Source organism: Diabrotica virgifera, chromosome 2 (genome assembly GCF_917563875.1).
Source record: "Diabrotica virgifera virgifera chromosome 2, PGI_DIABVI_V3a".
Taxonomy (NCBI): Eukaryota; Metazoa; Arthropoda; class Insecta; order Coleoptera; family Chrysomelidae; genus Diabrotica; species Diabrotica virgifera.
Genome location: NC_065444.1, coordinates 107,765,836 through 107,781,721, shown reverse-complemented (window position 1 = coordinate 107,781,721; position 15,886 = coordinate 107,765,836). Strand labels below are relative to the sequence as shown.

The window sequence follows — 15,886 nt, the reverse complement described above, 5'->3', positions numbered from 1 at the left end:
TTCTTCTAATATTTGGTTCGCTTCTGGTACTTGGTCGTGATTTAGTGGAGTAAAAACTTCTGCTAAATACTCGGCAAATAGGTCAGCCTTTTCTTTATCACTTTTTGCCCATGGTCCTGGTGGGGTTGAATTTTTACGTATTGGAGGTAATGCTGTTATTGGCTTTCTCTTACTTTTTATGGGCTTCCATATAGAGTTGTCTTGTCTTGATAGATTGGTGATGTAATTCGTAAATGACTCATTTTTGACTTCTTGGAGCTTTGATTTTAATTTGTTGCTGATGCGATTGTATCTTGTTCTGCTGTCTGGTGTGTGTGTTCGTTGCCATGCAGATCTAGCCTTTCTTTTTTCAGCTACCAGTTTTTTTATTTCTAAAGGTATATTACTTATGTTTGTGTTGGGACTACTTTGTGGGGTAGCTGATTTAGCTGCATACTGTAGTATGTTTATAAATTTGTTATAGTCCTCTTCTATTTCTTCCGGTTTTTTCAGCCTCGTTGTTATTTCGATAGTATCGTGAATTATTTGTCGGTAAGTGTCCCAGTTTGTTTTATTGTTGTGCAGGTGGAGTTTTGGTTTTTTAGTGATAACTGTTGTACTTACCGTTGCTATTATTGGGCTATGGTCAGTAGTTAGGTCATAGCTTGGTGTTATATCTGTATAAGTTATACCAATACCGTTTGTTATGAAGAAGTCCAATAAATCTGGTTTTTTGTTGGGATCGGTCGGCCAGTATGTTGGTGTTCCCGTTGAGATAAATGAGTAATTCTTATTTTGTATAACATGTGCAAGTTCTCTGCCTTTTGTTGTTATAAGTCGTGACCCCCACATGGTATGCTTGCTGTTGTAATCTCCCCCAGCAATGAATTTTGGTCCTAAAGTTTGGAAAAATTCTTCATAGTGTTCTCGTTTTAGATTATGGCGAGGAGGGCAGTACACAGCTGTTACGTTGACATTATGTGGAAGTGCTTCAACGCTTACTGTCGTTGCTTGGATGTGTTCTTCTTTGTACTTCAGTAGTTCATGATGTTTAATATTTTCTTTGATGAGTATTGCTGTACCTCCGTGGGCTGTGCCGTCAGAATGCTCAGTATGATATAGTTTATATTTAGGTATGTTAAAATAAGTTCTGTTCGTAAAGTGCGTTTCACTAATTAAAAATATGTCAATTTTATTTATGTCTAGAAATATTTTCACTTCTTCTGTATGGCTTGGAAGGCCGTTGGCATTCCATTGGGCTATTCGAAGAAACTTAGCCATTATTTCATTTTGTTCATAAGCATGGTAAGCATGTTGAGGACCATGCTATTTTGTTGGATTAGTTGGTTGAATAGATTCTTGAATTCTTCCAAAAACTTGTTTAACACAGTGGTTGTATCTTCTGTTTGGTTGTGTTTAGTTACTTCAGCGTAGCTCAAGCCCTGGGGCAGTGGATTGGATAGTTGTTGTGTGTTTCTTGTGTATATATCATTTGTGTAGATTGCTGATGGGTTTTGATGCTCTCCATTGTTTTTGTTGCTTCCTTTGGTAAGTTTCTTATAGTGATCACATCCCTTATAATTGGCTGGGTGGCCTCCATTGCATAACGCACATATGGCTGGCGTCTCCTTTGACTTTTTGCACGTGGTGGTATTGTGTGAGCCTCCGCATTTTACACAGACGAATGGTTTATTACAATATGATTTGGAATGTCCATATTGTTGGCATCTCATGCACTGTATTTTATACTGTTTTTTTGAGTTCGTGGAGGTTCTATGTGTACTACTCTGTTCTGTAGGCCTGTTATATTATAGACATCTTTATTGTTTTGCGCGGGTTCTAAATCTACAAAGAAGAGATTAAGCGGTTCTTTGGTTTTTTGTTGTTTTACATTAACTATGTTTCTCACTTTGTGCCCTAACTGAGATAGCTCACTTTTTATGTCATCAGTATTGGTTGAGTGATGTAAGTATCTGATCACGATTCTGTAGGCTCGTTCTTCTTTTAGTTGGTACGTGTGATGGTATATATATTTTTCCTTGAACTCCTTAACCAATTTTCGGTATATTTTTGGTGTTTCACAATTTATTTTGACAACGTTGTTTATTAAACTTTTTGTCTGGTATTCTTCTTTTTTCGCTATTTCCTCTAATTGCTTTGTCATCTCGTTGAAATCCTGTACCCCGTGTACAAATATTGGTGGAGGTTTTGGTATTTTGTTGGTTTCTGCGTTTCCAGTATTTTCTTCTGTTTCTTTCGACAGCGGTTGGAATCGGTTACCTGTTTCAATTTCGCTTGGATTTGGTTTGTTGTTATGTATTTTCTTCCTTTTATTGCTTCCCATGACTTGCCAAGCGTTTTTACTGTTTGTCTGATTTTCTTCTTCATCTTCGCTGGTTGATGTCATATAGTGAGTTTCTCTGTCTTCGATATTTGCACTATTTTTACTTGATGTCGGCATTTGCTGCTGAACTGGTTGAGAGAGATAGTTTGTATTTGCTGTCTGTATAGGAGTTGTATGATACTGTTGTTGCATAGTTGTCATATTCATGTTCATTGCATTTTCTGGTTGGTTCATCATTGTTGGCTGCCACTGTAGTTGGTTATTGGTTGTTTGTGTTATTTGTAGATTTATTGGATCACTCTGTATGTTTTGTTGTTGATAAACTGGTTGTCCATTTCTGAACCCAATAAGATTCCCCGAAGGGAACATATTGTTTTGTTTTTAATACGAAGCAAGTTTTCAATCCTAATAGCAAATAATTAATATTGAAAAATATCAAAAATTACTAAAAGATTTTTAAATTGAAAACTTACTGGTACATCCCCATGTATACGCCTCCAAGACTTCTACAATTTGCAAGTCATATGGATGCTGCAGTAAAGACGATAGGGAAGGAATTCTAAACCTTGCAATTCAAATCCCCCGTCTGCAGCCGGCTAGGAACTGAAAGATGCACCATAGTTACTCTACTGAGTAATAAGAAAATAAAATAAAAATGTGTGTACCATTTTTATATATTCGGCTGCAATACGAAGGAAAAACAATCTTACTTTTTAATTCGAATAAGGAGTGCAGCCAGTCCCTTTAACTGCAGTTTTCTGCTCTTATTGGAGCGTCATCAGAAGGAACGTAGGCACTGTTCTCCTTAATCCAATCAAATCGCATCGAAATGTTTTCCCAAATATTGCAGCCAAAATGATGGTAATGGGTGGCTAGCGCCATCTGGCCGTAAAAATACGAAGCAAGTTTTCAATCCTAATAGCAAATAATTAATATTGAAAAATATCAAAAATTACTAAAAGATTTTTAAATTGAAAACTTACTGGTACATCCCCATGTAATTATTTGCTATTAGGATTGAAAACTTGCTTCGTATTTTTACGGCCAGATGGCGCTAGCCACCCATTACCATCATTTTGGCTGCAATATTTGGGAAAACATTTCGATGCGATTTGATTGGATTAAGGAGAACAGTGCCTACGTTCCTTCTGATGACGCTCCAATAAGAGCAGAAAACTGCAGTTAAAGGGACTGGCTGCACTCCTTATTCGAATTAAAAAGTAAGATTGTTTTTCCTTCGTATTGCAGCCGAATATATAAAAATGGTACACACATTTTTATTTTATTTTCTTATTACTCAGTAGAGTAACTATGGTGCATCTTTCAGTTCCTAGCCGGCTGCAGACGGGGGATTTGAATTGCAAGGTTTAGAATTCCTTCCCTATCGTCTTTACTGCAGCATCCATATGACTTGCAAATTGTAGAAGTCTTGGAGGCGTATACATGGGGATGTACCAGTAAGTTTTCAATTTAAAAATCTTTTAGTAATTTTTGATATTTTTCAATATTAATTATTTGCTATTAGGATTGAAAACTTGCTTCGTATTTTTACGGCCAGATGGCGCTAGCCACCCATTACCATCATTTTGGCTGCAATATTTGGGAAAACATTTCGATGCGATTTGATTGGATTAAGGAGAACAGTGCCTACGTTCCTTCTGATGACGCTCCAATAAGAGCAGAAAACTGCAGTTAAAGGGACTGGCTGCACTCCTTATTCGAATTAAAAAGTAAGATTGTTTTTCCTTCGTATTGCAGCCGAATATATAAAAATGGTACACACATTTTTTTTTTTTTTTTTTTTTTTCTCACTTATTGCTAATGGGTTTTTTTTATTGTTGTTGATAAGATAATTAGAATTCTTAATCACCGGTTTTTTCGGAGCGCTTTAACGATGTTTACACTTCGATGGCCCAGCGACGACTAGCTTAAATTTACATACATAAAAACCAAAAAAAAATAAATGAAACTCTAGAGTCACTACCAATTTTTATACGTATATTTCAAATTTTATATTGTTTTAAACTGATTTATTTTGCTTATTATTTTTATCATATTTAATAAAACATGCGTATATACACCATTCTTCAAAAATATTACTAACTAATTGAGCCTTACATAATTGTTAAAAAAAATTAATTATTCGTGCTTTATTGTTAAACTAAGTATTTATTTTATTGTTTTCATTATATTATTTATTCTACGTATCATATTTACCAAAACATAAGTGTGTATTTACAATTAAAAAAAAACGTACCTATCTATTTATTGTATTATGTTGCTATTTATGTTATTTACGTTAATATGTTATTATTTATTATTTTATATCATATTTACCGAAACAGGTGTATCCACACCTCTCGGAGACGACCTTCGGGTTAATTTATTCACTTTAGCTGTAAATATCTAAAAAGATTGTACCTATTATTGTTGAATAAATTATTATTATTATTATTATTATTCAGAATAGCAGCAAGCAAAGTTAGGATAGCCATGTTGATTGCCAACATCCGGAACGGATAGGCACCTTAAGAAGAAGATATTTATTATAATTTTTATGTCTGTGGATTTGTCTTCCTCCTTATATGGATGTCTTTCCTCCATATAAAAATGTTTATTTTCAATTAATGTATCTGTCACCGTGATTGTAATTATGTCCGAGAAATGATCGACTGAATATAAAAGCGGTGGTAGCTGATCGGTAGAGCATTCGCCTAGGGATCGAGAGGTACCCTGTTAGAATCCTGACAAAGTCATAATATCCTTTTTTTATTTTTGGTATTCTTTTTGTTCTTTCTAAAATTAGTTTAATATTTAAATACAATACAAAAAAACTGTTTAAAGTAGATAGGTATATTGATTTCGTTGAACTCATAATATGAAGTTAGATTATATTATAATAGAAGTATAACTTCTTACGTGCGTACAAAGTACACACACATTCTTTTTTCGCTTGCTTAATTTTGTATTGGTTTATCTACTTTTTGATTATTGATTTCTGTGTATGACCATAGTTTGTTCTATTTCTCTCTTTTTAATTTGTTCCCTATTGAAATGTTTGAGTAATTATACGTTGGAATTTGAAAATTCATTCTCAATTTCAGGCTTTCATATTTGTTTAAATATATCTTCACAAAATTGAAATGTTTAGGCAGTGCCGGATTTAGTTCATGGACCGCCGGGGGCTAAGTCATACTATACCGCCACTCTCCACTAGGTATAGATGCGTCTTAGGTTAAAAATTCATTAAAACTATTTTAATATTATCAAGTAATTTATTACAAATACACAAAAAGCCACAAAGACACAAACTCACAACTTATAAAGTAAATTAACATAATTATTTACAAACAAATTTTCCTGGACTTCCTACTTGCAAACAGGTCGATGATTTTATTAAAATCTAATTTTGTAAGCAGATCATTATTAATATTTAAAACAGCGAACGACTTTAATGTTCCTTCCGTCATCGTATTTCTCAAATAATTTTTGACCCGTTTTAAAGTGGAAAATGATTTTTCACCAGTTGCGTTAGTAACCATCAACGATAAGAAGATTCTTAGTGCTATTTCTACGTTTGGGAAGGTTGCAATGATATTATTTTTATGCAAAAGCTCCATCACAAAAGTAGCACTGTGAGTTGTTGGATTTTTATACTCAACTTGGCCTAGTAGTGACATTATAAAATGTTTTAATTGAATACTCTCACTTGCTAGAGATGTATCCAAGTTATTCGAATAAATATTCACTAATACCGACGCGACGCTTTGTCTGAAATCACGTTATCCTCCGAAAGAGGTAGAGAAAATAAAAATGAGAAAGTGATGGCAAGATCTTCATAAGCTTTTCCTCTAGATTTCAGATTATTTGCCAAATAATCAATTTTGTTATACAGCACTTGGGTTCTAATCTTATTTTGCGGTGTAAGGATCTCTTTTGTATCTGTTTCGTTAAACTGTAATTTTCTTTTGCGACTACTAATTTCTTTGCTGTAATCCTTTTGTTGTGATAAGAGCTGCCCCTTTTGTTTAAATAAAATACATTGATCACGAAGAGACTCGTAAAAATGTTGTAACGAGCTATACAAAGACGAACATGTATGTAAGTCTATATTTGCGCTTTGTAAAGATTTACTCGCTAGGTCAGTTCTTTCCAGTACTTCGAACCAAAAGGCAACATAAGTATCAAATTCTAACGTAGCCATCTTTTCGTGTAAATTGTTTGCTTGACAGCGAACTGGCATCTTCTCGTCGTCGTTAGAGGATAACTCTAAAAGTGCTTGCTTTATATCTTGATAGCATAAATTAAGAGCTTTTAATGCATTAAATCGTCCTGACCATCGAGTCACATTAACTCTTTTTGGAACAAATGTTGTATGGCCACAATTTTTCAATAGATCAGTGAGTCGTTTCCATCTGTAAGTTGAAGCTGAGAAAAAAACATAAATTCCTTCAGCAACTAAAAAAAAGAAATAGTGCATTCTGCTGCATGTTGCACAATCAAATTTAGGGAATGGGCTGCACATGTTACGTATTTTGCCAAACTATTCCTAGATTTTATTCGGGCTTGGACACCACTATAAACGCCAGACATCTTATTCACATTGTCATAAGATTGCCCCCTGCAGTCATCGATATTTATATTCAGGTTGGACAAAATTTTTACAATGCTGGCTTCCATATTATCTTCGGCTTTGTGGCCAGTGTTGTCTAAAAACTGTATGAACCTCTCGACAGGTGTTCCGGTGTCCGAGCAATACCTAATAATGAATGTCAGTTGATCTGTACGTGTTATATCAGGCGTAGAGTCAACACTGATTGAATAATATTTTGCCACAATGAATTTGTTTTACAATTATTTCTTCTAATATGTGGTCCGAAAGCACTTGCAAAAATTCAAAACAAATCGTTTTTGATAAATAAGATACTGAACCACAGCCTTTTGAAGCATATTTTTCAATATGTTCCTTTAAAAGAGGATCATATTCCGCCAACAACTCTAGTAATCCGAGGTAGTTGCCATTGCTAGCAGAACCAAATTTTTTGTCGGTTTCTCTAAAAGATAGTTTCCGACTAGCTAAGAATTTTATGACACTAACGACTTTTTGTAATATGTTTCGCCAACATGTGGTCTCATGTTCAATCTGTTGCCGCAGAGAATCATCGATCTTTCTCATACTCAATGAATTTCTTGAAATAAAATTTTTAAGATGTTCTAAATGAGCGACTGACCTTTCATGACTGTCCACCATTCTTTAAAACTTTATAGAAAGGTGATAGTGAAGTACCTGTTTTGTTTTCCTATTTTTCTTTTTGAAGATTCAAAGTCTAACGAATTAAGATCCTGCGTTTTGAATTCTTTCAGCACTTCATCTACACAATTTCTTGGCCAGAATTTTGTATCTTGTAAATCAACTCGATTAGCACCATTTTCGACTAGAATTTGACGTTCAGGAGAACTCTTTTCAGGATGTAACTCGATATCACAAGTGGGTCTGAATTTGCTGTGGATGAATCATCTCGACGTGATGAAGATCCTGCTGCAAATTTTATTTTATTAAAAAAGTACCTAACTAAAACAGTCAAATAAACCTACCTTCTAAAACATCTGAAACTGTTGCAATTGGATCGTTTTGAAAAGAAGTGCTCGTTGGTATACTATCTTCCATTGATTTGGTAAAAAGCTGAATCTTGGGGGTTTTTTTAATACTGCATTTAATTTTTGTTGTTTTTCTAACTCTTGTCGTTCCCAAAATGCACCTCCTTCCTTTCCGCTCATTTTTTGGAAACGCCACGAAAACATTTCACTAATAAATTAGTAAAATTTGAGACTAGTCTCGAAAACTGCGCTAATACGACTGACGACATGGCGTGTTGGAGCCGGACACGCTGCCGCCAGGCGCAGTGGCGCTGGCCGATTTCCCGGAAACATGAAACGTGTTTTTGTGGTTTTCTGCAAAAGCCTCTATTAGCAGGTACTACTGTACGTACATGTCAATCTGGTGCGAGAACTGTGGGTACTTGCGCTCATATAACCAGCTAGAGTACGGTAAAACATGGCAGATTCGATTCGTATCGAGTGTTCGTAATCTCACAGCTGGTTATATGAGCACAAGTACCCACAGTTCTCGCACCAGATTGACATGTACGTGCAGTAGTACCTGCTAATCGGGTCTTCTGTAGATTTATCTTCATCATTCTCTTCATCAACCGTGTAGGAAACGAATATTTGGTGTTTATAGCTTGCCGAAACCTAGAAAATATTCGAACTGTTATGAATCCCAATTCAACCATATTCTCATCAAAATCACATGGTGCTGTTGCGGAGATTAGGTTTATATTCTGCATGCGTGAAAGCGTGAGAGGTCTTGTGCGGCTCTAGCAGCACTTGATATGGTTGTTCTTCAGTTTTCTGAAGGCGGTTCATTAGCAGTGGCGGATCTAGACATTTTTCTTGGAGGGGACGGGACTTCGAATGAAACACCAACCAAAAGACAAAAAAGATAAACCCAAAGTACAGAAAAGACATAGATAATAACTTATGTGCAATAAGTTCCCTTAATTTTCCTAACTGTCGAATTAATTGGGTTGAATTTGTCTGTCTGTAGTTTAAGTTTCATGTCAGCAACATTGTTTTGTTTCAACAACAATTTTTTATTTAATTCTAGAGCGTGTTAGTGGGGAATTCTCCCATTCCTCCCCATAGATCCGCCACTGTTCAGTAGTTTTCTAAAGATGAGGCGGAAATGCAGCTATACTGATTTGGATAAGCGTGAAGCATTAATGAAAACATGATAATTCTTATGTCGCTCTAGCAGCACTTTTTATCATACTTCTTCAGTTTTCTGAGGACTTTTCGGAGATTTTCTGAAGACTAAAATATGATGCATCATTTTGACCACGAATTCATATGCAACACGCAAATATGCATGCAGAAAATGAGTCTTCTCTTCTTTCAATAATAAATATTTTCGTTAACTTGACCGTGAATCAATGCACTTAAAATAAATCGAGCACCCGAATCCAACAACTTCAGAAGGCTGTAGCTTCAAAATAATAGTTCTTCAGACCTATACTAAATTTAAATCAAGATACAGTAGAAATAAACAAAGCAAGACACGTTAAATGCTACTAGGAGCACTCCCGAATTCGGGAGTGCTCGCATTTAACGTACCTTGGTTTGTTTATTTCTTCTGCATCTTGTTTGTAAATTTAGTATAGGTCCCATGGATTTTTTTAATCGACACACTGAGAACTATCATTGACCAAACTTTCGTTAAATTTGACCGTGGCCACTTTTCCATAAGTATTGTTGCGGGGTCCTTTTTTAATTGTTTTCCACATTAGCTTTTACCTCTTTATTCTATGAAATATTTCTTACTTTACTATACACGTACAAAATAGTTATATGTAGAATTCCTAGTTTTTATTACCTTCGAAATTAAAATAAATGATTTACTTCATAGCAAACACTATTTTAAGTACAGCATTGGCGAAACTATAGCTAATATATTATTTTTAGGCTAGATTGCAACTTATACAAAAGTTAATCAAGAACGAGAACCATCAGCTGACATTTGAAAATTTCGAAAAAGTTGCTAAACTTTCTGATGGATATTCAGGAGCAGATATTAAAAGTTTGTGTTCTGAAGCATCTTTGGGCCCTATACGTTCAATAGATATGAGTATGATTGAGCATATACAAGCCAATGAAGTGAGGCCGCTATTAATGGAAGATTTTGAAAAATCATTGAATAGAGTTAGATCTAGTGTGTCACCAAAGGATTTGGAACATTATCTTATATGGAACAAAACATATGGGTCTGGGTTGTAATTATGTATTTTAGTAATATTTTCCAGAAATACTATTTTTTAATAAATAATAATAAGTTTTATCTTCGTTTCTTTTTTGTATTATACTAAACTTTGTTCGGCTGGTTAATTTTTAGTTATCAGATCTTTTTTATTTGAACAAAAATACTTCTGCATCGACTACTGGGAGTTATTAGCAGAAAGGACAATAAAAAAGAAGAGGAAGAAGCAATTGAGTTTTATGAGAAAAACAAAAGAATTACACACACCGGCAAAATTAAAGCAACACCTTAAAAATGGGACATTTTGATGTCTCGAATTTTCTAAACCAGTTGTCCGATTTGAGTAATTTTTTTAGTATGTTATAGCCTTATTATCTAAGAATATTGTTGCTAGAAAGGTAAATGTCATTTTACACCGGGTGTAACAATCATACTTTGTTTTTTCCTTAAAGTTCGGAACACCCTGTGGAATATTCTAGCATATATAAAATATTAAAATTAAAACTCGATTGTAGTCTTAGGGTAAGCACAAAACAAGTAAGTCGCGGTGGAGCTGTAGCTGTCGGTCGCGGTCGATGTCAACATCTATGTAAAACAAACACATTGTAATTAATGGAAGCGAACAGAGCAGGTAAGTCGCGATGACGGTTTAGCTAAACATCCATCGCGATGCCATCGAGGAGGTTTACATCGATGCAGAGGCGTGCGGTCCATGGAAGCGGAGGAAGCACCGCTTCCCTATTTATACGTCGGTATAAGAAAATATATTATTAATTAATATTTAATAATCAAAAATTTTTCCCCAATCCAAGTAATCTACATACCTATTACCTAGGCAATAGGCATTGAAAGATATTAAAAATTAATCGCGTACGAACGAACTCAATATGCACACAATTCAACTATTCGGTCCACTCCTGACAGAAGCGCATCTCAAAATCGCCGCTTGTCATGCAGTTGTCCCGTTTAAAAGTTGGTCAGGGTTCAATGACCGCACCCACTAGTCGCGCGAATTTTGGTACCCTGGAAGCGATCGTCCTATCGCCTTCCCGAAAGTGAGATGCTCCGACTGTTACTGCTGCTAAGGGGTGCTTAGGTATTACATACATTCGCTTAAAGAATATTTTGATTTAAATTTTTTGCAGAGATTTTTCCTTTTACTGATTAGATCTTTTATTTGACATTTTACAGAAATCAAATGGTATTGCATTTTGTATAAGACAAATTGATGACTTTATTAATACGATAATTAAAAAAACGAGAGCAGTTTAAAAACATTTGGGATAAAACTGAACATATGGGGTTTGAACATGAAAGAAAAATAATGAAGATTGGTAATTTCGGAGACAGAGAAAACAGAGGAAACAAAGAGACCTTTTGATAATATTCTACAACAAATGAATTCTAGCTTTCAAAATTTTAACGATTTAAAATTTGTAGAATTAATATATAATCTTAATATTTCTAATTATAATTCATCAAAATTTTCCACAGGGGAATTTATTTCACTACGATTAAATAATGAAAATTTTTTGATATCCCAGCTTTGCATTCTCAGTTAAGTGTCATTTATGAAACAACTGACATTAATTATAAAGAAATACCCAGAAATCTGGGATTTTTTTATAACTACTGGTTTAAACAAGTCACTGTGTGAAGTGGTCAAGTTGTGTGAATTCGTACTACTAACTATCCCAGCCACAAGTGCATCAGTTGAACGAAGTTTTGCAGTATTAAGATGAATTAAAAGTTTCAAATTAAGAGTTTAAAAGAAGTTAAACAAGCGAAGACAGACTTTGAAAGTTAGCCCTATTATCCATTGAAAAATACTGCATTCAACAATTATCAGAAGTTGATAGGAGAATAGACCTCGAGTATAAATAAGTGTCATTTTAGTGAAAGTTGTGTGTTGTGGAAAATGTCTCGGAGTATAAAATTTTTTTTAAATAGGATTCTTTTTTATAAAACCAAGCCCGGCGCGAGGACTCAACGCCCGAGCTAGCAATACAGATCAATGATAGGTCACTAGTCACTAGAAATAGCGGGAATAGAGTGCCTCACGCGTCACGGATTTAGTGTGTGAGTTCTTGTACCCAGGACGTCTCACATACGTACTTTGCTGATAGAGAGCCCCTGCGCATCAGAGTGTAAAGGCCCCGTCTCACCATCAAATAATTTGATCAAACTTGACAGTTAGTGACACAAAGTGTCAGTTAGTGACGTCACATCCTGAGTGTATATAATGAAAAATTTCAAAAAAACTGCAATTGTGACGTCACTTTGACGTACTTCCGCAGTTTGAGCAAACTGTTTGATCAAATTATTTGATGGTGAGACGGGGCCTTAAAGGCCCCGTCTCACCATCAAATAATTGACAGTTATTTGATCAAACTTGACAGTTAGTGACACAAAGTGACAGTTAGTATGTATAGTTTGTGTCACTAGTCAAGTTTGATCAAATAATTGACAGTTATTTGATCAAACTTGACAGTTAGTGACGTCACATCCTGAACATCTGATTCAAGGCATAATTCAAGGTCAGTTTGCTCAAACTCGACAAATGACAATCAGCTGTTAGACATAACATGATGGAATTTGAATTTTTAGTAAATAAATTAATATTCAAACAAATGAGAAGCGTTGAAAAGTCCTATTTGATGAACAATAATATTATTATATTACTGATTCTGATTACTACAACACCTAGAGTGACTCAGCTTAAATTCTGAAATGATGCAGTCGCTACTTGTGTCACTAGCTCAATATTGATTAGAAAATAATTACATACTGATACTGAAAGTAAGTTACTATACGTCTTCTAACATAGCACAAGCTATATGTTTTGGGTTTTAAATATACCATACTTAAATACCTTGAATTATTTTATGTATGATTTTGATGTCAGCTAAAATGATAAAGCAAACTTTTACATAAGAATGAGAAAATAAACACAAGGCAGTGTGTAATTACGTAGGATGTAAAAGACGTGAGTAGCGATAAATACGTTTATAGATATAGACGAACACAAGGATATATTTCAATCCCGGGAGAACCGCCGAACACTGTAACTGTTAAATGATACGCGATTAGCTGAAGACTGAATGAGAACCCTCTTTCTAGGCCCAAGAGCCTAGTTTTATAGAAGCTTAAATTGGGTCATAGGTGACGCTAGTCACCCGTGATTTGTATATCTAATTAAGGTAAATAATTCTACTTTTGTCAGCAGTTTCGTGACATTTCCAAATTATATTGTTGATAATTGACCAATTTGTATCTAAACTAATTAATCTACGTGCGTGAATATAAAATAAATAAATTCGTGCGGTCTACTGGGTGATAAAATAATTCTGTTCAATATCGAATATGAATTCTGAATATTTATTATTGGACATACTGCCCGCCGGAAGCTGTCCCAAGTATCAGTGTTCGAGGTTTACAAGTATAACATAAATATAAAATATAACAACCATATCTCCAATATGACAACATACATAATTTATTAATAAGTAGTTTAAGAATAATCAATATTTTTCCAACTGTTAACTTAGCTTTCACCGTCCGACTCTATATTTAGATCAAAACTGGGACTACTAGATGAAAAAGTGTTGAGGGGGATGTCGGCTTTGGAAGTCGACGGGGAGGCGTCTTTCCGTTTACGAGCTAAAGAAGTTACCTCGTGGTCGGGTGTCTGCCTAAGTGCTTTGCCTGAGCGACATTTTCGTATACCAGGACAGTATCTCCACAATATGAGCAGACCAATCACCACAATCGAAGTAATGACCCCGGTGGCCGTTAAATAAGTCCAATGTGACTCATGTATCTTTCGCCAGGGCGTATGCGCTACTTCTTGCTCCAGACTTTCTTCGTCCAATAGTATAGTACGGAATTCATCGCCTTGTGTGTTAATGTGTGTGGGTTGAATCGTATTTAACAGATGTCTTGGCATCGTCAGCAACTGCGCTACAGGAGTGATCGGAGTCTTCAGGTAGCTGGTTATCGCTGTCTCCACCCCGCTGCTAGTGGGGAGTAATGTAATGTTTTTCGTTTGGGCGATGCATCGGGGCGAGAGTTTCAGAAATGAGACTCGCTCCAGAACTCTTTCGTTCCGATTTCCATCACAGATAATGGACAGGTGTATCGGAATCGGTGTGATTATTAACCAAAGGTTGGGTGTACCCATCTTACTCCACTGAGCTTGATGTATTGCCCGGGTAACCACTGGACATGTGCTATTCTTAGATCGCTCATAAATTTCTTCCAGTATACAGTTTGGTTTGGTATCCATGTTCATTACGGCCGTTGGAGAGCACGCTATCTGTGCCCGTGCCAGCTGTAAGCATCTTGCTTTATCTTCTGCGGTCAATTCGAAGTAGTGGAGAGTGTTATAATCTACAATCAGTAGATTTCTTGGGGCGACAAACGAATGCAACACTGACCACTCGACCTTAAGTGGTATCGCGGTGATCTTGAGCATGCTGTAATTATTTCTCCCTGTCACTATGAAGTAGCCGATGACCTTTATATACTTGTCGTCATGGCTGACCTCTGTTTCTATAATGGGTTGTCGTCGTATTTCCACTCCTTGTGGTAGTATCTTCCCCGCTCTTTCTATTAACTTGGTTATTTGACCCGGCTTTATTATATCAACGAAATGGCCGTGGTTGTAGTGCAGGTTTAATATTCCCTCGTAAAATTGAATATATTCGTTTATGAACTCCGTAACTTGTAATGCTATGGTTTGTATTCGTAACGTGCTATATTCGGTTTCTAGTCTTAATGCTTTGTCTTCTACTTCATTGAGTCCTTTTGATATTTCTTGTAGGCCTGTGAATAGTGCTTTGTTAAACTTGTTCATCTGTTCATTTATCCTCATCTCCGTGTGGTTTATTGACGTTATTGTCTCTAACATTATCTTTGCCTGATGCTGTGACCCCTTTATTAATTCTCTCTGGTTTTTGTCTAGTGTCTCAATGTCACTATAGGCTTCGTCGTTCACTCCAAATATGGAGGTTAATATTGTTCCTAATATTCCTCTTTTTTCTCTTCCTTTTATTTCTACTGTCAACGCTTCACTTATTGACTCCGCCTTCCTTTGTCCTTCCTCTAACTTCCCTATTATCTCCTTACAATTTACGATTTTTGTCTCTTGGCACAGATCCCGTATGCCTTGTATCATACTTCCTATCAGTTGATGCTCCTTTTGAACTCTTCCTTTTTCGATTAGCACTTTTATTCGGAATGTTCCTCGATCTATGTAAACCTCTCCAAGGTCTTCAGTAAATAACCCTGGTTCCGGATTATATATTTTATACAGTTCTGCATTCATGGGTTTCAATAGTGTTAAAAACATTATTGCGATTAATATTTTCTTCCATCTTGATCCTGATGAATTCTTTGGTTTTTCCTGTTTCTCTTCTTCTAATTTTATCAGCTTATGTATAGGTCTTTTTGTTATTTTCCCGTTTGCCTTTCTCACTGACATTACTCTGGTTAATCCCTCCGCTCCAGGGTGTGTTTCTATTACCCTTGCTAGTGGCCATATACCTGGAGGTGTATCCTCTTCCTTAATTATGACTATTTCTTCTTTTTTTATGTTTGGGTGTGTTTTATGCCATTTATTCCTTTGTTGTAACTGTTGCAGGTACTCTTGCCTCCAAATCTTCCAGAAATCCCTTTTTATTTTTTTCAATATTCGCCACCTTGCTGGCATCTTCAAGTACGTCGTGAGCTCTTCTTCCCGATTCGGTGAT

General features: G+C 35.6%; 1 protein-coding gene across 1 annotated transcript in view; it reads left to right on the top strand.

Annotated features, from left to right (window-relative positions):
- The window catches only part of LOC114335867 (fidgetin-like protein 1), a 70,370-nt gene extending 60,153 nt beyond the window's left edge, over positions 1 to 10,217 (top strand). The window contains exon 6 of the mRNA XM_028286154.2: positions 9,845 to 10,217. Within this exon, the coding sequence (XP_028141955.1) occupies positions 9,845 to 10,156 (312 nt within the window). The 3' untranslated portion in view covers positions 10,157 to 10,217. The remainder of the gene's footprint in view (positions 1 to 9,844) is intronic.
- The last annotated feature ends 5,669 nt before the right edge of the window (positions 10,218 to 15,886 follow it).